The 24,227-nt window shown below is 38.0% G+C and overlaps 1 protein-coding gene across 4 annotated transcripts in view; it reads right to left on the bottom strand.

The window, feature by feature from the left end:
* EVC2 (EvC ciliary complex subunit 2) overlaps window positions 1-24,227 on the bottom strand; it is a 60,638-nt gene that overhangs the window by 31,991 nt on the left and 4,420 nt on the right. For 3 of the 4 annotated variants that reach the window (XM_071447148.1, XM_071447152.1, XM_071447149.1), the window contains exons 3-9: window positions 19,106-19,266; window positions 18,514-18,579; window positions 14,534-14,720; window positions 12,741-12,850; window positions 11,580-11,642; window positions 7,430-7,564; window positions 5,823-5,974 (exon numbers count right to left, since the gene is read on the bottom strand). In XM_071447148.1, the coding sequence (XP_071303249.1) occupies window positions 5,823-5,974; window positions 7,430-7,564; window positions 11,580-11,642; window positions 12,741-12,850; window positions 14,534-14,720; window positions 18,514-18,579; window positions 19,106-19,266 (874 nt within the window). The remainder of the gene's footprint in view (window positions 1-5,822; window positions 5,975-7,429; window positions 7,565-11,579; window positions 11,643-12,740; window positions 12,851-14,533; window positions 14,721-18,513; window positions 18,580-19,105; window positions 19,267-24,227) is intronic. The other variant, XM_071447150.1, reaches the window with a different exon arrangement.

The following is a 24,227-nucleotide window of genomic DNA, read 5'->3' as shown; positions in this document are numbered from 1 at the left end:
GCAGAGACCGGTAACACAAAAGGGTAGCGGAGGGAAAGCTGAACTGACACATAGAAAATGAAGACTTCAAACAGCAAGTGTAAAGCTTTTTCACTCACTTGAAGAGAAAGAGGTTTTAAAAATCTGTTAGAGAGATCTGGAAGGGGAGAATCCCAGACGCCAAACACAGAGAAGCAGAAAGAGTCCCTGAGCAAGTGATGTCCTCCACAGACCTAATGAAAGAATACAGGAAAGCAGCTGAGGTCAGGAAACCAAATATAGTAAATTAAAAAAAAGACAGACCAAAACACAACACACTACAAAAAATTGAAACCTCTCATTAACGACCAAGTATTTGTGTCTTTAATTCTTATTATTCAAATTACAGGCCCACAGAGAGAATTATTGAACAGGAGAACTTAGAACTGCTGAATGTAAGAGCCCTAAAATTAACTATTGGCTTTCAAACACATTTTTAAAACTAATTCTGAATTTATAAAGTTAAGAAACTACTATAATGCAACTTTCTGAAGTCTAAAAGGAAGAGAAGCATTAAACAAATACCCCTTCGATGACATTTTCTCATCAAAAGAGAAAAGGCTGTCATTCTCAGAAGGCTCATCTCTCCTCTGCCAATGCCAGCTAATTAGTACCACACGTATTACAAAAGTATCCAGAGGAGACTGGAGCCCTGTGGTAGCTGTTTCTGTAAAAGTACTGCTTCAAATACACAAGGCTTCTGAAAAGCTTCTAATTAAGTAATTTAGAGCCATTAGTGGACACTTTGTCTCCACTGTTTCCAGTTCAGCAGTGACTCAGAGCCCCAAGGCACAGCAGCTGCACCAACTCCGGATGGAGAGGAGAATGGAAAGAGGGAAGGACAAACAGACAGACAAGCACCCCAGCCCAGGGGCATCCACTGTTATAGACAGAGCAACACATGTGCTGTACCCATGGGCACAGTGATGGTGGGATAGCTGCAGTGAGGAAAGAAATGGGAGGACAACATCGAGACATTATGATCCATGTTGTCTTGTCATACTTCAGAGGAGTGAAGATGGAGAAAGTCAGACAAGAAGAATCACAAAGAAACAGTTCCTGCAGTGCTGGCTTTAGTCACAGTAAATAAAGTAATTTGAGAGTAATGGGCATTAGAGGTCTTCAAAAGCTGTTGATGGGATGTTTCACAAATTATCCATTTATTGATGGATTAGTAATATAGTATCAGTAAGTTGGGCTGTCTTTTGGTTTTTTGTCTGTTTAGGTTGTTGTTGTGTTTTGTTGGTGGTTCTTTAAAGAATGTCAATGGGACCCCTCTGTGCAGCCCCATACCTTCCTCCCTTCAACACCTCCCTCCTTTTTTCCTTCCTTTGCATTCCATGCTCTTCTGCTGGGCCCAGTCTCAACAGAGGCTGTAAACAGGGCTTCAGGGCTGGGATTTACACAGCTGCAGCACAACAGGGCACAAACCCCTGCAGGAGACTCAAACTGCACTAAAGGAGAAGCAGAGGCAATGGCATGAGGTCTGAACACCCACCCACAGCTACTGACTGCCCAAATCCAAATTCTTCTGGCACTGCTGTGCCAGAGTGGGATGTGTTGCATTTCCCTGGTCCCTGTCTGCTGCCAGGCTGTGTTAGCACAGGTCTGAAGGATATTCTGTCATACACCAGTAGCTGTACTGGCCTGCAGCCAGCTCTGAACTGGGGGAGTTCATCCATCAGTCCTGCAGCACTTACACGGCCAAGCATGAACTCAGCACAGCTCCTGAAGCAGCCTTACAGAGAATACAAACATCAGATCAGTAAAAAGAATTGCTAAGAAAGGTACATGAGCACTATCTAAGGATGATTTCACATGGGTGAGTCACAGGTTAAGTTTAGCTTTCCAGAAGTCAGAATGCTGACAAAACCAAAACCAGGATTCCTGATATACAGCCAAGAAATAATAATTAAATAAAAACTAGAAAAAGATGAAAAATTGAGCTGAGAGACCAGAAGCTCTTCAGAAAACAAAGGTTCATGAAAACCTGATAGAAAGTCTAAGCATAAGATCTGGCAGCAGTTTCACCTATCAAATTCCTTTAATTCTCCACAGCAATATAAAGAGAGTATTTCAATTCTTACAATTATCTGTTTAGAAAACATTTTTAAAATACAGCATTTAAGAGACTGAGAACCTCTGCATTGCTTGCAGAAAATAAGAAATATGACAAATTGGTGATTCAGAAAATCAATTTAAAAAATACATCTACCTATAATACTGCTGCTGCAACACAGTTCAGAAAATAGCTATTTCACTCTTTTGCTCAGAAAAGATACTATACAAAAAGAGTGTGTGAAAGACTCCAATTCTGCTTCTGCTGAAGTCATTCACACATTTCACCACTGACTTCAAAAACACCAACTTCAGCCTGGATACTCACAAAGTAATAAATAAGTATTATTGCTATATGCATTATGCATTAATGCCTGAGGAGCTTCCAGCTCTGCTATGATTTCCTCAGATTCTTCTGATCTACCCATGCAGCATGAGTATTCAGATGACAGAAATAGTAGGACATATCAATCTTCATTAAAAATTATATGGAATAAAGCATTAGGAACAGCACAACTCTCAAAAGAAGACTCTTCTGGATGAGATAAATTGTTCCAGGTAGACAGCAGAAATGACCCTTATAATTCCAAACACTTTATAGTTAGCCAATACCAAGGAAAAGTGGCATTTTTAAGATGAAGATATGTATTTATCAATTTTAAATTACTTGCTTTCTTCAGCTCCCCAGTCTTACAGGCTCCTATCATATATTAGGCATTGATATCTGATAAAAAAAATATGGTTTACACACTCGTGAAGTTTCTAGCAGCATTCATAACACAGAACCACAAATGCAGGGTTTGGAGTTCATATTGTGAGCATTCACTGCATCTTACATCAACATGATTACTATTTAGTCATATTCCTGCATTGTACACATTTCACAAAAAGAGTACTGAATATGCTCTCCCTTCAAAAATTCTACAACTTTTAATTACATTCTTTCCAAGTTATGAAAAACAGAAATTTAGCTCCTCATTTTTTTTTGTACTAACCATGCAACTATTTCTCACCATTTTCTGTGTAGGAATAGTCAAGTCTAGGTGCTATGACAACATGATCATTAATTCCTCATCCCTGGCAGTGTTCAAAGCCAGGCTGGATAAGGTCTTGAGCAACCTGGTCTGGTGGGAAGTGCCCTTGCTTATGGTGGGGGGGTTGGGACTAGAGGATCTCTAAGGTCACTTCCAATCCCTTAAGATTCTATGATTCTGTAATTCTTACTCTCCATTAAAATTCAGGGTTGAAAAAAAATAGAACATTTGCTCCATAGCAAATCAAACTGGCACGTACAGCAAGAAATTTAGATTTTAAAACAAAAAGTGAACTTCTAAGATCGTGGTAAATTGCTTTTATTTTTCTATCAAGGCTTTTTGGATACAATTTAATCCTGTTCTCTAGTACACTGGCCTCAGTGTGCTCTACCACAGGAAAAATCAGCTGCAATATACACATATTACTTACTCATTTACTAAAATAATTGGCAGTATGTATTGTGTACCAGCAAGCAGGTTCAAATTCAGGTAAAGCTTTGACAAGCTCAAGGAAGCACAGCTTACAAAATGAAGATTCAAAAGAAAAGGTGTAGTACTGAAAATCCATTTAAAGAAACCAAATTCCCTTTAACACATCTGTATCTTTTGAGAGTATGAGAATGGTCAAGCTCCATCACACTGGACACAAACCCAAATTGCTCAGCTTTCTTTAAATTCTCCTGCAGACATACAGAAAAAGAGACCCACAACATTTTTGAGCATGATCCTCTAGTGTGCATGTCAAATATCCAAATCATATAGCTTCCCCTCATTAGTACTCACTGCCCAGAAGCCAATAGTCAGTAATACACACAGCAAGGAACCTACTGAGAATAAAAGCCAAGCTATTTTGCTGCAATAATAAACATCAAGGAGATGAGTTCTTAAGACAAAATTCACAGAATGAGTAACCAAGAAGCTTCCTTATGAAACATTAAAAGTATGTTTTGCTCTCTAGCCAATCCTCCTGACACTGCAAACTGTCTACACTCCAAAGCTGTCCCTGTCCATAAATATTGAACACATGCTCCTGATGTACCTCCTAAACAATTTGGCACTGTCACTTCTTAGAAGACAGAACAGTTTTATGTTGCAAAGAAGAAAACAACATGTGGCTCTTACTTTTCAGAGTATTTTTCTCATCTGTATCTGAAAGACCAGAATGATTCCAACCATGAGAGTGCAATGAAAGGATGTTATCAATTATGCTGGCAAGCATGTATGTGTGTCACACAGACAAAAATGAAACATACCTGCACCAAAACACACAGAAGGAATTACCAAGCTAGCATACAAGCAAGATGATGTTGGTTGGCTGAAAATACCTATCATCTTTCAATCATCTTTCATAGCAGGAATCACTAACTCTGGATACCTTTGTGGTCTATCTACTATCCTCACCCTGGAAAAGGAAAAGATAGCTTAGAAGGTAAAGCAGGTTAGTGAGTGCTGACTAATGGGCATCTACTTTATTCACTGCAATACTCTCTTTGATGGTAAACAAAATAGAAACTGAGGAAGGAAAAGGAAGCGAGAGACGTGCACTAACTTTATAAAAACAGTAAAAAACTTCAGCCCCTGGACACATATTCAAACAAGGTTACAAATCCTGTTTTGTAGGTTTAGAAATAAACCTGTTATAAAAATAAACCTTTAGAAAGGTCTGCAAGAATATTTACCTTTTTAAATCCATGATGTATCTGAAAATAGTCCAGCAATGTTTTTCAACCTAGCTACATATTAACTATCCCTGAAATAAATTAATACTAAAGTGATATTAAAAAAAATCTTTGATTCTGTTCTTCTTAATATTCACAAAATTATTTTCAGGATAAGCCTTCTCAAAGCCTGAGTTGCTATACAGTTATAAAAGCAAGGACCAATGTGCAATTTATAGAGATAAGTTCCCAATTATCAGGGAAAGGCAGAAAATAATGCTGTTAGTTACCCTTCAAGAAAGAAAACTCCATCCATGGTTCTGTAACTTTTCAGCTTCTACAGATTTTATAGTTGCAGAATACTGCCTTTAACCTCACTTAACAGGAGGTAATGATAAGACTGCATAAACAACATTTGCTCATCCTCACATAAGACCTTTTATAAAAATTCAACTGAAGAACAGATGACCTTTAGCAGTGGCATGTTTCTGTCAAAAAGCCTTTCAACAATACCAGGAGTGTTTCTTTGCCCTAGCAAGTGGTCCCTGCAATCACAGGTACACGGTATCTTTCTGGCAGCACTACAAACTATCACACCTTAGACTCTGATCCAGCTGTTTTCAAAATACACTGCTCAACAGTAATGCTGGCACTCAGCAGGGGCTCTCTTTTCTAGGACAAAAGCCACCCTTTTGAAAGCAGAATGTGTTAAGCAATAGTAGAATACTGTGTTTCAGTATTTTCTTGCACACCAAGAAGTTTCCTTTCACATAGTGAACCACAGAGCAACAAAGCAGGGTGTTTATTTGGATTGGAAAACTTGCATGTCTAAGGCCTAGATGGTGTTGTGACTTCTACAAGTGAATCAATATGAAATATAATGACTCTCCCGTCCCATAGATGATTGTCTAAAACAGTTCAAAAACCTAAGGTAGTTCAGTAATATGCATAAACAAACACTATAAAAAAAACAAAGAGGAGATACTCAAAACATATTCAAAGGTTTGGCTGATGATAAAATAATAAATGTGATGTAACAGCAGTGAATTCTTACTCTTCCAAAGCCTGATGCATGCTCCCAGGTTCTTCCAAGGACAGAATATCAATGATTTGGTCATTCATAATTGTATCTTCACTAAAGAGATCACCCGAATTAAATTGAGAATGCTCCAGTTTGTGATTTGGGCTGAGATCAGGCTGTATCTCCTAAAAAAAAAAAAGAAAAAAAAAGGGAGAAAAAGTAGCAAACTTTAGATTATAAAAAAAAGTCTAATGAGTGTCTGATTTAATTTTATTGCTGTTTTGACACAAGGTGAGAAAGTTTTTACTAATCATCAAACTGTAAATCTGCAAAGAGTAGAAAGAGGTTGTGCAATTCAGATATGTATCTGAAATCAAAAATGCTACTTTTATCTCAGACTGATCTTTTTTAGTATATATCTGATCTGGAATACAGATTAAGAAATGGAGAACACAGAACACTTGTGAAAGTCATCCAGGAAGTTGTCTTCCACTTCAAACTTTCTAGGTAATTAAACAAATTGCCATGGTATACAAATTACATATAGCAACATTACAGTATTATTAGGTGAACAACATGGAAAAATGAATCCTATCCATGATAGAAGTGACTCAGTTCACAGAGACTTCAGGCTGAGGGCTAATAATATTGTGTAAAAACTCCACTATAAATATCTGATGCTAGAGCAAGCTGGACCTTTTTTACTCATTCATTATCACTATTTCTTTTGTAAAAGGAAACAAGTCACATCCTTTTCATTTAAAGAGATTAATTTTTCAGACTAAAATAAGTAAAAGTTACTGATGGTGTAATTTTCAACAGCAGAAAGGCTGTAAGTGATTTGTGAGCTACTCTGGTCAGTCCAGAGGGATGAGAGATCCACCACCCTTTTGGCAGACAAGGGGTTCAAAGCTCTCAGCACACCTCTCTTAGGACTGCTCCAATCACTGTAATAGTCTCACTAAGGTCTCTAGCTCCCTCCCAATGAAGTTGTTATACTTTACATAAATACAAAAATAATAGTAGGAATGGCTGCAATTGCACCAACTTGATTAATATCTATCAGATTCTGTATTTTCTCTGGTGCAATAGATAGTGAAATACTTAAAAATGGCACAGAACAGTAAAAATACTTCACCCTCAATCCCATCTGTCTTGCTTAATCACTGAAGATATTATTGCACATTGAAGAAACTAAGACCAAAACTCAAATCCCAATTACTGATAATCAGAAAAAACATTTGCACCAAAGTTGCTGTGTTCAAAATAAGTTGTCTACTCCCTTGGCAACTTCTTATAACCCAGAGACATCCTGCTCCTTACTCTGAGGGATGGAGGGGAGGAAGAGAAAAATAAGGAAAGAAATGAACAGGCAACAGGTAATCCCCCTCTGATGTAGAGCAAACATCCAGGTACTGACAGCAGCTTTTTTTGATCAGGGTATCATTCTCACACTCACCTCCAAACCTGACTGCACTAAAGTTTAGAGGATGCAGAGATTACATTACCTGTGAGCCAAATCCATCACTTGGTGGCTTCTTTTTCATCTTCAAAAACTCTTCACACAATCTTAGCAACTTATATCATCACATATGATCAGTGAAAAAAATTAAATAACCTACCCTGACAGTACAACTCACCTGGTTTTTACTACAGCAACTCCATTTTAATATTTGGGTTCGGTAAATGATGAAAATGACAGCACATGTCAACACAAGGGAAATGAAAAAAGCAATGAAGAATGCTGAAGCACTGATGGCATGGCTGTATAAAATCTGAAATTAAAAGATCATTTAATTAAAATGTTATTTTTAATACATATAAAGATCAGATCATAACTGCAATTCAAAGACTGTAACTGTAAGCAACCAGCAAATTATTTTTAAATGGCTTCACACAACTTCAGGATTTCTTAGCTCTATATTATTACTACATCTTGATGAATATTTTCTAACAAGGATGTATTTTCAATAGGTTTCCAATTCAAGCAAGAGAACCCCACAGACAATTTTTTGCTTTGACTTTTGGGTACCTTGTACTTAATAGCCTATTTTCCAAAGTTACCACTCTCCTATGAAGTCTCATTGAAATTTTTGGCTTTGATGTTGCTCATAGGCTCTGGAAAGTCAGTTAGATGTTGGCTACTTAATTAATGGCCCAATCTGTGTGCAACCTTGCAGCTTCTGCATTAGCCTGAGTCAGAAAAAGCTTGCAGAACTATGAGCCACAAACAACTTTTTAGACCTTTCACTTTAGCTCTTAACTTAATCTTTAAACGGAATTACATTAAAAATTAATTTTTACTTCATGCTCTATGTAGCAAAAGTTAATTCAGTGTTTGTTTAGTTCTATGAGATCTTTCAATAAAAAACATAGCACAGCTATTAGTCTAATGTTTCACCACTGATCATTCTGCTGGGGCTAGGAACTGTAAATAATTAACATGCTTCTTGCAAGCTGGGTTTGGTTGTTTCTTGGAACAGAAACCTGACAGCATTCCATAGAGTCAATAGTAATTCTGCATAGGAAGTTATATTCAAGCATGGCCCACAATTTGAAAATAATTTATTGCAATTTGACACCTCTGTCACATCAGGACTCTGACTGAGATCCCTCCACCTTCAGGGAACAGGAGATGCCATAGCAAATACTTAGGAAAAAAAAAAAGCTGCTTTGAAACCACTTCATTTTGTCTGAACCCACTTACATTTGTTTAATTTCCATGCACTCTGAAATTCAAGGATCTCTCTAGGCTTCTGGGGAAAGCAAGGATCTGGTGAGGCTATGGATTCAGTGAAGCTGGAAAGAAGCTGCTTTTCTTTTGGTGAAGAAAAAGCACTGGCTATGACTCTGTGCTTTCTAAGGAAGAGGTGAGACCCATGGGGGGACAGTCACTCTGCGTGAGGGCAGGCAGTTTTGTCTGTGCTTTCATATTTAAAGAAAATGGGTTCTGGAAGGACAGTCCATGTCACTGGGGGCTGTCAGTCCAAGCAGAACACAGCAGGTGCTTAATGCCATCTGAAAGCACCACAGCAGATGGTGCAGGAAAGGTGCCAGAGCTCTGGCTCAAGTCAAGCCCAGTGTTGGCCCTGCAGATCATCCTTCAAACCATGGACACACCAGCAGGCCTGAAAAGCCATTCCTGAAGCCAACCTCTAAAGCCATCCCAGCAGTGGGAAGAGCCATTACAGGCCCAAGAATTGATATGCTGCCACTGCTTTGCATGATGCTGAGGGAAGCAAGTCTCATAAAAATCAGTGTAAAGGAATTATTATCATCTCTCCCATGCAACAGGCTTAGATGGGAGAGCTTCCCTTTCCACCAGTGTCCCATTCAGCATCAAAAGTCCCCCAGCCAAAGGCAGAGGCACAAAGTACTGACAGGCCCTGAAGCGCTGTGGGGTGACATCTAGCACAGACCCTCAGATGAGCAATACTCCTATTTTTTCATAACCCACAAAATTACCTTGTTCCAGGCAACCAAGCACTTTCTTCCAGTGCACAGAAGAGAAAGGGTTTGTAAAACTTTAAAGGACAGCAAAGTATCTAAGTGTTCAAACAAATCATGTGAAAGCTGATGGGACCAGCATCAGCTGGTCAATCAATGTAGCATGACACTGTCATTACTACATAATTAATTCTTCACTTGTCATTCAAATACTGCCCACTTAGTCACATATGTGCCTTGGCTTTAACACATTCATGAACAAATTTATTTTTAATAAATAAATTTGAGATAGAGAACATTTATGACAACTGACGATATGAATGAAATAAAATATATCACACCTTCTCCAGCTAATCCTAATTTCCTTGCACAAACTAGTTTCATTCCAAAACACCTTATGCTTGGCCACAGCTCAAAGTCAAATATTATGCATGTGAAATATGATGCGTAAAATAATTTCTAAGCTTTATTTTTCAAAAATTTATGGTATTTTCCACACATTTTAGTTACCATGCCTGTTGATTTACTAAGTTCAAATGCAGCTGAGCTAATTTTACCTCCCTCTGGAACAGTTCACAAGAGCTTTTTGAGGTCTGACTATCAAGTTCAAATTGGAAAAAATAATAAGCACAGTAAAAAGGTTTTATGTATAATAACAGATTGCAGAAATTTTCATGATCAGTTGAGACCAATGTAGCTTACAGTCTTGGCTTAAGACATCAGCAACTGCTGGAAATCAATTCACACCAAATTTTACAAAAAACATTCATGACGCTATTTTTCTAACCCAGTCAGCTACCTCATGGTTTACACCTCTAAGAGTTTCCAAAAAATAGATTTATGGCAAGTCCATTTGTAATTCTTAGCTATACAAACGTCCAGTCCTTTAAAATATTACTAGATCTTTATCCAGGGACCATGAGTTCTCTAGCTTATGTATAGTTTTAGTTCATATCATGTTTAATCATGGCTTTCAATTTAACAGAATAGGCATTTGATCTTCAATTACAAGAAAGCCATGTCTGGATATGTCATCTAGTACAATAATAAAAGCTGAGAAGGCAGAGATCCCAGCAGAAAAGAATACTGGAACAAGAGGCCCCTGTGCCCAATCTCCAAACAGATTACTTATTCTAAAGGCAGAAAGAAACTCATAGGACAGGCCCATGGAAGGAATGAGTGGTCTAGTCCTCAGGACCTATTCAGGCAAGCCCTATCCACGTGCACAGCCATGGCAAAAATGCTCTGTGGTGAAACAAACTGTTTGCTTCTGCCTGAACACAAATAATCTCAGTACTCTTGGTACCATCATACTGCAAAGCTCCCATACCTTCTTGGTGAGTTCTCATGGGCAGCTCCTTGCAGCACTGACTCTTTCTTCTTCACAGCACAACCAACAAACTCCAACTCTCTCCTCACTCCCCTAACCCACTCTTTTATAGCACTCGTGTTGTTATTGGACACAGCTGTGGCCTCTCAAGGGCAGGGCTGTTCCTAATCTTTGGTGATTAGTACAGCTGCAGCTCCTCAGGTGTGAGATTACCTTCTGCACTATCTTTATTTTCTTACATTCTATCCCTCCACATACTCGGGCCAACCAAGCCACAGCTTCTTTAAAAATAACCCCTTGCAACAGCAGCCTGTCAAACTAATGAGAGGCTGGGGGAAAGAAACAAGTCTGGGAAAGGCATTACTCTAGCAATGAAACTGATGGATGAAGTAGAGAGATTTTTAATAAAAAACTATCTAAAAGAATAATAGTGCTGCAATGTAATTTTGAAGGTTTATTTGCCTGTTAAAAACTACGTTTCAGAATACTTCAGAAGGCAAGAACAGAAAGTCATACTGAAGAATGACTAGTTAAAAAATTAAAGGAAGCATAAACTATGCCACTCTTTCCACAGTTTTATTTGTCAGGCTTGAGTATGAGCATCATACAGAAACCTTTCCTCAATGGGTGGAGGACACTTTTACCCTTTTGGAAAAACAAAAAGCTTTCTCATGGTGGCTAGGCACAGCAGCAGGTGAGCATAATCCTCATCACCATTTCCTATGCCTGGATGATTCCTCAAATGAAAGAACATGGCAAGGAGCATAATGGCATTTTTAGATTTTCTGTACTAAATATTGCTGGTTTAAGACAAAAAAAAAAAAAACTCTTATGTTGAGTCTTGCTTTCTTCCTCTTAAAATCTGAGAAGGCAGAACCTGTGTATGATTACTAGCCAATAGCTGAGTGATGAGACACAAGCACACATGTACATCCTTAGCTCCTAGGATTTACTTTAGATTGTCCAGAAACATAAGCAGGAGAGTTAATGTAATACCAAATCATAGAATTTACCTTGGTCTTCTCTTCTTCCGTTATGGTAAGTGATGCTGCCAATGATACGAGATGTGTTTTATTCTGAGAGAGATATAAAAAATTACCTGTATTAAAAAAAAAAAGCAGAATCCACTGGCAAACAGCCTAGAGTCTCTAGAAAAACCTCTCCTTAGAAGATTAGCTATACTTCTCACTAAGCTTAAAGCTGAAATAAATCTGATAGGAAAATGCAGTGTACTTAGAGGTAACACTAAAAGACATGGAAGCAGCTGCTCTGTGGGATACACTCTCCATATCCCAATGCACAATATATTACATTTTTCTTTGCCTATAAAATCTGGGTTGACTGAGAATGCACAGAACAGGAGCCACAGTCAGTACAAAAATCTCTACTTTTACCATGCCATGCCCTGTTTTTTTAAGTTTTCCTCTACGCCACTCTAGTACCACTCCCATACACATGGAACACCTTTTCCTCCAAAACCAAGGAGAAAGGCAACTGAAATGAAAGTACATCTGCAGGTTATAATTACATGTAATTATAAAAACCACAGAAAAATCATCAAGCCATATTTAAGAACTGAAAAATTTTACTTTGGCAGAAACCACTTGTCCTGTCTCCTACTCAAAGCCAGGCTAATTCCAGCATTAGAACCATTTGTTTCAGAGCCTGATGCAACAGGGTTCTCAAAATCAGCAAAGACGGAGATTTGTCAGCTTCTCTGAAAAATCTTTCAAACACAGAAAACTCTTATACTAAATGGTGTCTTATGAGCAATGAGGTTTTTCCATGGCTGCAACTTGTTTTTCAGTTAAAATAAACTATTTTATTATAAAAATATGGCAAAAATTTCAATCTCTCTGAGACTTCAAGAATACACATGTAAGTATGTGGGACACTTATTTCCAGGACAGATCAATAAACTGGAGAGAAATATGAAAAGTATAAAGAAAGGCTACAAGACAACACACAAAAATACTTTACTTAAGGAGGTCTAGGACTTCTTAAGCTATGAAGAATAATTAATGCATTTATAAATTCATGGTAAACAATCAGAGAGCCTAAGAGTTTCATTTCATTACATGATGGCCTCATTGTTTAGGCAGGCAAGAACCACCCTGGAGACTGGTTTTTTTACAAAACTTGTGAAGAGCAGAATAAAATTGTGAATAAAATACCTGTGATGAACTCCTGAAAGTTAGCTTTGCAGGCAGTGTCAAGACCCTGCCATGCCACATTTCTTCTGCATCAAGAAGTGCAGAGTAGTTGATGGCAAAGTGTTCTCCACCTATTAAAACAGAGATATGGAGAGATTTGCTTTCTTCAATGAAAATTTCTCAAAGATCCCTGGGGAAGGCTTGGGACAGCACTGGAGCTTCTCCTTTCTGACACAGCAGATGCCACACATCCAGAGTAGCCAGTTCATGGTCATCTGAGCAACACCCTTCATATCTATCTATTGCCTCTAAGAATTCAAACAAATTCAGCCCAGGATCTGGAAACTGCATTAAATGATGCCCTGACCTACCCAAAAACATTTTTTTTTTATACCAAAAGTCACATGAGATTATTTTAAAATATATTTATTACAAAATGGACTGCCTACATTTTAACTACTAACTTGTTGATTCTCCCCTTATTGAAACCAAAGAGAAATCTGACAGAATTCAGGTGAATTTTCATTCACAATGCACTGAAGTATGGAAAAATTATTATGGCCAACATTGAGCATGACAGTACAGAGGCCAGTGTAGATGGAGCCTTTCTGCCCAGCCCCTGTGGCAAGGTATGGGCTGACTTCAGGATTAATATAGTAATGACCAAACCTCAAACTATGAAGAAATCTGGTCTGCTGGATTTTTTTCCACTTCAGTATTTTTCACACTGATTTGTCTGAAAAGCTGGCTTCAAGTCCAGATTCAGTAATTATAAATAAATTATGTAGCAGCTCCAACTTGGCTTACTATGATCAGATATGAAAGCCATTTTTCTATTCTTTTTCAGGGATAATTCTTTCCAGGAAATCTCTGTGGAAAGCCATCAATTCCTTCACATTTCCAAAAAGACCAGTCCTGCAATCACTGCTCAAACTGCTGTTAACAGAAATGGAGTTTGGGTATCCAATTGCAATCAGACAGCAGCCCCAGGTCTATTTATTTCCCTTTTCTACGTGGAAATCTTTCACCATAAAATTATCATGCCAGAGACACTTCCATCATAAACAGGCATCAGTGAACACTTCTGAAGCCCCTGGAGAAATGTTGTGATTCCCAAAAGCAAGCTGCTAATTTTCTACATGCTTGTCATTAGGAAAAAGGAGATGAAGAAATCAAGAAAGATAAAATTTAATGCACGTGCACTGATTAAACTGCCACCAATCAGAAAAGGAACAAACTGACTTCACAGCTGGAAGAGGATTATTTCTCTATTACTTGCTTTGACTTCATAATTTGTTCAGTTTGGAGAGAACCCATTCTGAGAAGAGCTGCCTTATTTCTGGTGAATCATCTTCCGTGTTTGTATGGCCTTTTACAATTCCAATGCACCTCAATACCTGAGCAAGCTGAGCTGCTACACTTGTCTGAAAATGCCTCAAAAATATGATTAAAATGCCTTTTGCAGAAATTTTTAAAAATACCCCAAATTAACAAATACAAATGTGAAAGATTCTCTTTCATTTTTGATGGCAACTTTTACAAAGTAAAGGAGGCTCAGTTCTGTGCCTGGAAGACTGGAAGCAGTTCAAAGGTGGGAGTCAAAATAGCTAACAGTGAGCTGACAGAATTAGAAACTGCAGCCTAAAACCTTTCCCAGACTTTTTCACCTGTATTAATTGATAATCAAATAATTTACACCACTATAATTAATTAACTAAATAAATAAATAAATAAATAAATAAATAAATACTGTGATTTTAACAGATGCACTCTGACATATTTTATGAGGGGTATTTTACTGGAGATTTTGTTACCTTGCAAGAAACTTTTCCTGTAAATCTGTATGCCGTTTCTGGTCTTATTCCCACTAGTTTTTTGAACATGTAGACCAGTGATGTTGTCCATGATGATAAGATCTGTGATGTTTGTTGAGAGCAATGTGTTGGTGTTATTAATCACAAGTGTAATGTATGCAGTTTGAGGGTCATGTTCAACATCCACCTGAAATCAGAAACATTACTATTAATGGTGCAAGATAGCTGTATGTGCATCTTAACAGTAAAATTCATAGCCTTGATTACAAATAAAACTTCATTATATGTGCAAAGTTATTTTTTGAAGGTATTCTGAGTGATCTGCAAATGAAACTACACTCAGTTTGATCTCACATTCCCAGTGAGATTTTAATCTTTGGTATGTCAAGCTGCTGCTTGGAGACAGTGGCAGAAAGCCAGAAGGTGGAAACTCAGCTCATACAGGACCAGAAGCGTAATCAAATTCTGAATATCCCCATAATAACTTCATACAACACAAAACTGGATCATAACTTTATAACCAGAGTTTGGAAAATTCTTAAATTTGTACCTTTGTACCACAAGGATGTTTCTTTTGCAAGCTTCCTCACTGCACAGTATTTCTCTCCATGCAGTTTTGGTCTCTATTTTCCTTTCTTCGACAGCAACCCCATTCTCTGAAGGACACTGGCTGTCTTGACTTGCCCTTCCCACGGGAGGGCAGATGGAGCCCCCAATGAACTTGGGAGTCCATGGCTCTGCTTCTAATTAGCAGTGATGGTCATACACTAATCACCAATCTCTAGCAACATGCACTCATGTGATTTATTTATTCCATTAAGCCCTTAGGTCTCACTGAGCAATTATACCCTCTAAATGAAATTATTCAGAGTTGCTTACTGACCTCTCACCTCCCAAACTGCCTTCCTCTGTAACTCATATTAAACTAGAATTATCTAAATCTTTATAGGATCTATAGTAACATGGTGATCTATAGTATATTCATGATGATTTATGAGGTTTCAAATAATGACACTAAATTAACAATCTTTAAACCGACAGAATTATGATTCAGGCCAAACCTTTCTCTTTTTAGGTCTTCCTTTTAAGGAAATGTCTACATTGTATCTGGACACCAGCAAATATAAAATAATAAAGCAGTCCTCATGAAAAATGAGTTATAAAAATATGAATTGTGGTAGACTTCATGGTATCCAGAGTTCACCCTATTGAACCATAGGGTTCAATACATGCAGCTATGGTCTCATTGTGCACTGATCTCTGCATTTCATACTAATTCAGCATAGAACCAGATGACAGTTTTAGAAATTAAGGCACAAAATTCCCAACTATTTATTATACTAGAAGCTGCAGGCAATGTATAAACATGTATTAATGCATGTACAAAATGCATGTATGTATTAATGCATGTATAAAAACAGACTTAGTTATATGTCTGAGGAAACCATTGCCAATATCACATGCTCGTATATCATGAGTTATACCCCAACTTCTGAGAGTTAAAAACATCAAGTATTAAAAATGTATTATATTTTGGTCAGAGTCTTTCTTCTCGTTTCTGAACTGGCATGATGTAGTCAAAATGCCTTTCAACATTTCATGTGCAATCACAAAAGCTAGATACCTGCTTTAAAAAGCAAAATCAAAACGAAACAAGAAAAAAGCCTCAAAACCCCATTTCTCATTAATATTAATTCCATGTTTTTCATTTCTTATTTTTGACTAGTCATCAGACTTCAGCTCAATTGCAAAGGGGTTGAAAGAATTTGGATTTTTTTCCCCTGAAATCAGCAGATGAGAATCAAACAACAGGTATGGTTTGCCTGCTCCTAGAAAGAACTCTACACAGTGCTGCCACTGTGACCACTGGTTATCTTTTTTAAATTGCTCCTCTAATTTGCCTGAAGATGTTTTTTCTTGCTTTTGGAGCAGATGGTTAGGCTGCCAGGCACCTACAGGAACCAAATCCAATGGCAGCCACTGATGATGCATAAGCACCTACTCTATTTTCTCTCTGCTGCTGAAGCGTCCCATGTGTGTCACCAACCCCTGCAAGAGATCTCACACCAGGTACCTGGGAGAGTGAAGGAACCAGAGCAAGAGCATGGACATGACAGGAGGAAAGAGAGAAGGAAAGAATTGCCACAGAAATTGAAAGGAATGGAGGATCCTTGTTAGGAGTAAGTTAGAGCAACTAGAAACAGGAAAGAAAGGAGAAAAAAAGATTACAGAATCATTGATAATCTCCAATGCACGAATGCTTAGGAGATTAAGAAACAAGACAAGCAAAACTGTTAGAAGGCAAGCAATTAAATTTAAAGATTTATTTCAGCTCTGCTAAGGATTATTGTCACTGTGTAGTACTGTTATAGAAAAGTTCACGTCATACTATGGAATGAAGCTCTTGAAGAAACACATTTCTGGAAAAAAGGAAGACAGTGGGTGCTGGAAGCACTGGTAAAATTTAAACACCTCAGTTTCAATAGGGCTATTTCTATGTTAAGATGTTGGAAAAATCCTGACTCCAAGAAGCAAACATGAGACACCTCCATGCTCTGAGGAATGACTGATTGCAGGAGGAGGAAAATGTGCAAAATGCACTTTTTTCTATTTAAAAAAGCTAAAGAGCACCATATGGCCAGTATGTCTCTTAGCATGAAAGCATTTGTTCATTCAAAATAGAACTGAAGCAGAAGACAATATAAGCCAAGAAAATTAAATGTGAACTGCTTTTGCAGGTGGAAGACAATCACATATAATTGTGTAGTTTTCAGTAATTTACAACTAATAGCACTACAAAAGTATTTTCTGATAAAGACAACATCTACAACAGATTACCTTTAATCTCCTACAGCAGTTATTTTTCAGTTTTAATGAGCCTGTGTGAGGCTGTGTTGAACACAGCAAAAAAACAACATGGGACTGGTTTCAAAGTCTGTTCTGAGAGGCTTTGGTACAAAAACTGGGGATCCACAGATAGAAAAGCAGAAGATTCTGTGTTACTACTTTTATGTCTGAAATGCTTACTATTCAGCCTCATTAATCATGATTTGCTGCCATTTCAAAAACAACATTAGAGGTAATTAGCACAATGAGATGTGATGCATATTCATTCTTCTCTACACAGCTGATCTGGTGAAGGTTATAAAGTCACCTCTTCTGCACTGGTTACTGAATCCTCTACCCTCAGGCACCATTTCAGTGGCTGAATTCAGATTGATCCTAAAGTTGGATGTGCTCTCTCTCTCTCTCCAGGAGACAGCTAACTGGAACTGACTGTAATTAAATAATAAAAATTCATACCTGCTTTATCAAGTGCAAAGAAAGGGAAAATATAGGGAAAAAAGAAAAGGAAGAATAACAGTCTAGTAAAAATAAAATGGGAAGTTAAAAAAAATTCCTTATCTTTGCTCCTTACAAGCATTTACACAAGTCAAATGAAACCTTGTTTCATTAAATATTGTGCTTCAGGTGAGTCCCACTGAATACTCAGACATGACACAATAGATTTGCTATGATTGTGTGTTAGGATGCCCAAACACACAATGGGTAACACAGGGGTCAGTGCTTCTTCCTTCAAAAGAAGTCCACACTTGACCCAGTTAGGGCACCCATGGCTGGGCCAGGGGAATATCTCAGAAGGTTTATCTCATCTTGTAAAATTTGTCTCTATCTCTACCCAGCCTCTTGTCTGATTACTTGGGAGTTCATTGGGATTTGCCCATTTGCAGTTTTAGAAATTGACAGACAGGTTTTTACTTCATTTTACCACAATCCAAAATGCCCTGAAGCCTGAGATTTCACTGACTTCTGTTTTGAATCAACACTGCAAAAACAGTGCCTCTCAGAGAGTGGGACCATTGTAGCATCAAAATGCACATACTGCCAAAACCTCAGCATGGGCACATGCAGCCTTCCACTTTTTAAAGGTCATTTGGGCACAAACTTCCTACCAACAAGAGAAATGTAAGAAAACTTACCATGCCACATTTCTGAAGAGTTATTCCAAATTCAGAAGACACTGATGTATTGGACACATCTTCAGGCTATGGAGGAAGGGGAAAAATCTACATAGTGTATGAAAACACAATTTACAATCTTCAGCAACAAGTTAAATTATATAAATAAATAATTTAAAAAACAATTAGAGGTACCAATTGGCTTCAAATTTAGGAGTTTTATTATCCCAACAGTTTAATCCTTTTTCTAGTCCAAATGTGTAAAAACTACTTATTCCTACAAGTAATTATTAGAATCTTATTGATATTTTCATCTTTTGACTATCACAATTCCAAAAAAACCCACACTTTGCACAAAGTTCATCAGACTATACAGCTTCTTTTCATTTCTTAATATCAGAATTTACACAGCAATCACACAGCTGTACCTGTCACAGGAATTCTTTGGAAATCCCAAAACTAGTTGGTGTTGCTGAAGTCACATCAAATGAAGACAATCATCTGAGACAGAACTAGAAATGTACTAACTGGATAGTAAATTCCCAATATTCAGTTTTACAGAATTGCTACAACCCTGCCAAACACTGAAACTGGCAAAGCATCTGTTACTGACCGGGAGGTGGCTGAGGTCAGACTCCCGTTTGAACAGCACCTTCTTGCTCCAGGAGGGGATCAGGGCAAACAGAGAATGGCTCCAGGGGCTGTCCGAGGCTGCCGAGCTCAGCACCTGGGCAGGGGCTCTGCTGGCCTGAATGGCCTCAGGTAAGGGCACTGCTGAAAACCAAAGCAACATCCAGCATTAGAGCTCAGGCTGGGTCCTGCATGGCAGCCACTTGGTGCAGAGGCCAGCCAGGGAGAGGGCTCAGGCCACCAGTGCTCTGTGGGCACGAAGAGCCAGACATTCTCTCTCAAGGCACTCAAAATCATGACAAGCAACAGAGACCGAGGCCAGCCAAGAAACAGAGATGGGATTTGTCCTGCAACACCCAGCAGGAGTCAGAACAAAACTCCAAACAAAGTTCCTCCCTAAGGAACTCCCATATACCCCACAGAAAACATCCTGCCATTTAAATGTAAAGCATTTAGTGCATGAATTAAAAGGTTTAAGCCATAAATCAATTGTTAATATTTTCAACACAAAGAAACTTTCAGCAAAGCATAAAGAATTCAAATAATCCACAGTGGAAGGGGCATCTGTGCTAAAGATGTTCTGCTTTAAAAATGCAGTCTTCCAATTAAGCATTGACCTTGCCAATACACATTCAGAACTGAAATACTTCTCACTTGAAGAGGGGTCTCAGTTGAAATGCCATCAAATCAAATGCTCATAAATTTAGTAATAAGCAATATAAATGCTAGCTTATACTCTTAAATTTTTATGAAAGGTTAGTCAGTGATATTACACAAAGTAACAGGCATCGTTTTGAAATCATATCACTTTGAACTATGAAAGTAAAAGCACTTATGACATTAATAAAAGAAGCTTATACTAAAAATAAATAATTTAATATGTTAAATTGCCAAAAGGTAAAGCGGCTGAATTAAGAGAACTATGTTATGAAAATTTAAAATGGTAGCTAGTTGTCTGTTCAAAGAAGTTATTTTTTTCATTTTTTGCTTAATATTATTCTCATTTATTACTTATTTTTAAATCAATTTTCAGGGATATACATTAAAATGAACAAAAACTCCCATTAAAAAGGCAAGTCATTTTTTGAAATTACTTTTCTATGAAAAAGTCTATTACATATTAATAAAATATGAAAAGCTGAAGACACTAAAATCTCATCAATATGAGTAGCAGCAGTTTTTCTGAAAAGCCACTGCTCTGTAAGAAGAACAATATAGGGAAATACAATTAGTTGCAAATAGAAAAGCAAGGACAGAGCATTCAGAACTGGACCCTTAAAAGGAGCCTTAAAGCATTAATGCACATGAATCACTAAAAATAATTCTGTTAACAGAATGAATGAGATGCAATCCTGTTGCTTACAAAACCCACGTGGACACACACTTGGGAAGTCTCCTTGTCTTCCCAATGTTTGTTTGGAAGGGAGTAGCATATACTTGACAAAATTGTGATTATGTAGGCCAGGGAAAGTTGGTGTCTATATTTTATGACCAGTTTTAATTCACTTTTCTAAATTTTACTTAAGTATTTAAACCATTCCTAAACAACGTGACAGACACAGACTAATTTAGGAAGTGTAAAAACAACATGGCAAACTCGGTGAGAACAGGAACATGTAGAATTATAGCAAATGTCCACATATCTTTGGGGTTGGAATTTTTTCAAGACAGTCATGCATGGCTTATTTCAATTTCAAGACAAAGCAATGCTGCAAATCACTCAGAATGAAACCAGTGCTGAATTTTCAGTGCAGTACAAATCTGCTAAATACCAATTTGAGCTCACCTAGCCATGATCCAAATATACTGTATCTCACCTCCAGTGGCTTTAAACCTGTTTCTGACTACTGAATCAAGCCTCTTTGCAGTTTTGTATAAATATATTCATACACTGAAAAAGATTAATTTAATGTATGCTGTGCCTCTCATACATTAATTCAACTGCGACCCCATTCCTATAAAGGTGGGGCACCAATTCTCCTGTTTGTTTTCTTGACTACAGGAATTGGACTTTCCTTTACACTAAACAGGAACCCTGAATGAACTTCTTTGTAGGGCTCTGTAAGTCAGAAGTCAAAATGACAAAATGTATGAACTCTGTTGAGCAACTACTACCTTTAAAGTTCTTCTTGTCTAGCAGATCATTTCCTTCTGAATTTGGGATGAGGGCAGTCAGCCAACAAGAAGTGTGCTATTGCTTCATAGGGTATCTTTTAGCCTTGTGTCCTGTGTAGTATAACATCTCCATGAGCACACCCAGCTGCACTCTACATGTGACAGCAAAGCCTGACACTCTCCCTCTAAGGAGTATCAAATCCACAGTAACCAATTTAATTAACTGATCATGCTCCCTGACTGGGAATGAATCTCTGTATCACTAATTACACAGATGAGTCTGTTTTCAAGCTGTGCTTTGTCACCACTTACAATCCCAAGATAATGTTCCCAACTCCCAGCAGAAGTCTCCAGGCATGTTATGTGGCTGCTCCATCATCAGTCACTGAAGTAGTAGAACCTTTTATGTTAAGCAGTCTCCACACTGATGATGATGACAAGGATGTTTCTGCAAATCCACTTGTAGATTCCCAGTGGAAGGTTTTGCTTAAACAGATTCAACCAGTATGATGCATGTCCATACAGCAACTTGTGCCACTGCTTTTCTCCAGAATTTTTCTCATCCTGTCTATTAATTTTTAACATTACAGACTGTTCTACAATACCCTGAAACCACTGCCAGTAAAGCTGCACTTTTCTGTGGCATTCTTGTTTCAAGTATTGACAGTCAATTAAATAAAATAACTTTTTTCTGATCCACAGATATTTAACTGTCACTGGAACAGCTAATCTACAAGAACTTAACTGCTTTTCCACATAACTTGCTGCATATTTAACATCAGCCAACATAATTGTATTTATCAATTCACCTACTATCTCTTTTCAGGTAAGTTCCTATTGTAGATGTTGGATTGCAGATGTCTGCTGGGTGCTTGAAACGCTAGACTCTAAATATCTGAGAAAGGATGGTACAGCCATAATATATTCTGTCTTTTTCACATATAGTCTAGATTTCTGTTCTGAAACTTTTTTTTTTTTTCCCTTAACAAATAGATTAATCAGATTTGGAAAATACTAACACTTGATTGCTGAAACCTTTCACTGAAAAGCACTGGGCTTTCTTTTGGATGCTGCTCAGAAGTGCAATTTGTTTCCATGGTGCCATCGACATTGCCCCTTCAGAGATGCATCCCAGTGCTGACAGTGACTCTGAAGTCTCCGTGTTCCTTCCACTCTTTTCTTCCTACAGCTTCAATCTTCATAATTTTTCTGGCTGTTTTCAAAAAAGCCATCATCAGGCTGCAAGGTCATAATTTTCATTGGTTTCTAAATGGCAATGATTCCCACCCCTTTTTGAAAGAAAACCTCTGCAGGGCAGGGGAACAGTTTCAGCTTTGCGCACAGCCCAGGCAGCCCCTCTCAGCTGGGCTTGCCAGGCTGCCACCAGGCACTCCCTGACTACAGCACCTCAGGCCAAAACATTTCCCAGCAAGCAAACTACCAGAGCATGGGGCTTCATCTGGGGCTTTCCTGTAAACATCTCCAAAGATGCCAAATCAAACAGTTCATCAAACAAAGACAGTAATTTCACTTTCTTTCAAGCTGTGAGACAATATCACAATCTTAAAGAAAAAATTTTTTTTTGCTTTTTTTTTTAATTAAAAATTCCTCTGTTTTACAAGGCATTATCAAGCTGTTAAATATTTTATCTTACTTTTAATTAGCATATTAACAAAACGTTTTCCCATTATTTGATTCTACATAAACCCAATATAAGCGGATACATCAGAACCCTGTCTTAAACTGTATATTCCTAGCTAATTACCAGTGCTGGTAGGTAGACCTTGCATTGAATTTCAAAATGAAAACACAAAAAACATATTAATATAGCTGCAACAGCTGCAATATTGGTGTAACATTTTACCTCTCACATTCCTGTAGCATTCAGCCAGTCCCCCATGTGCACCTTCCACCACCTTACAAAATGACAAATGACCAGTTGATCAGAGCAATCTCTGCTACTTGATGTTCAATTTTCTTTGCTGTTCTCCCTAGGCTGTTACCTGCCACTCCAGCTCTGTGCACTATTGCCTTCTGGGCAATATTGCTCTTCTGGGCTTCCAGCTGCCACTCAAGGCCCAGGCAATATGCTTAGGAAGGAGTGCACCCACTCCCAGCCCTCACTGCATTCACTTGCTGCTCAGGGAGAGCAAATACTGAGGATCCAACCTGGTACAAAAGGCACTTGCTGCATGAAGAGTGTGGTGGAAGTGGATCTGTGTTCATACAGACTGGGGGTAGAAGGATGGGCATTCTAAGAAAAGAAATTTTCCCCTGATCGTGGTCAGCACACTGTCCTTTGAAATTAGTTCTGTGTAAGGACATGGACCTGGCACAGCACAAGCCTTGACCATTGGATTCAGGGGGCTGAGTCCTGAATGTGTCAGTGCCATCGACCACCCACCATCAGAACTGCACACACAACATCACAATAGAAGTTAAGGTGAAGGTTACTCTCGGCTACAGCAATTGGATAAGAGAAAATTAAAATCATCTTACAATAAGTTTACATCAAAAACTACAGTATGTCCTTAAGGCTCCTATACCTTTACAGCCCATTCTAAGCAGTAGAATGCCAAATTACAGTAGGAAAGCAAAGACACTGACAAGTTTGTGAAATTTCAAGTTCAGAATTAAAAATGAGAAAAAAATCCCAACAATTTAACTAAGACATTAATTCTAATTTATGGCTCTCAAGGGCTGAATATTTCAATTCAGATTCCAGAGTCTCACTTGCTTACCCACCACAAATTTATCAGCAAAGCTTTGAACAATTTTGCTTTATTTCAGTGGGTAAGACAGGAGTTAAATATACTCACTTGCTATATTTTTGTTGTTGTTGTTCTAAATTACTCCCTGTCTTGAAAACCATCCAGGATACAAGATCCAATTTGAAGTCCTTTCAATTACACACAACAATGAACAGGCAAAGGTAGCAATTTACGGTATTCAGTTTTGAATGTTGCCATTAGCTTTTCTTGTTACAATGT

This window comes from Agelaius tricolor, unplaced genomic scaffold, assembly GCF_023055355.1.
Source record: "Agelaius tricolor isolate 1412-34295 unplaced genomic scaffold, bAgeTri1.0.p SCAF_24, whole genome shotgun sequence".
NCBI lineage: Eukaryota > Metazoa > Chordata > Aves > Passeriformes > Icteridae > Agelaius > Agelaius tricolor.
This window is presented reverse-complemented; position numbering and strand designations above follow the sequence as displayed.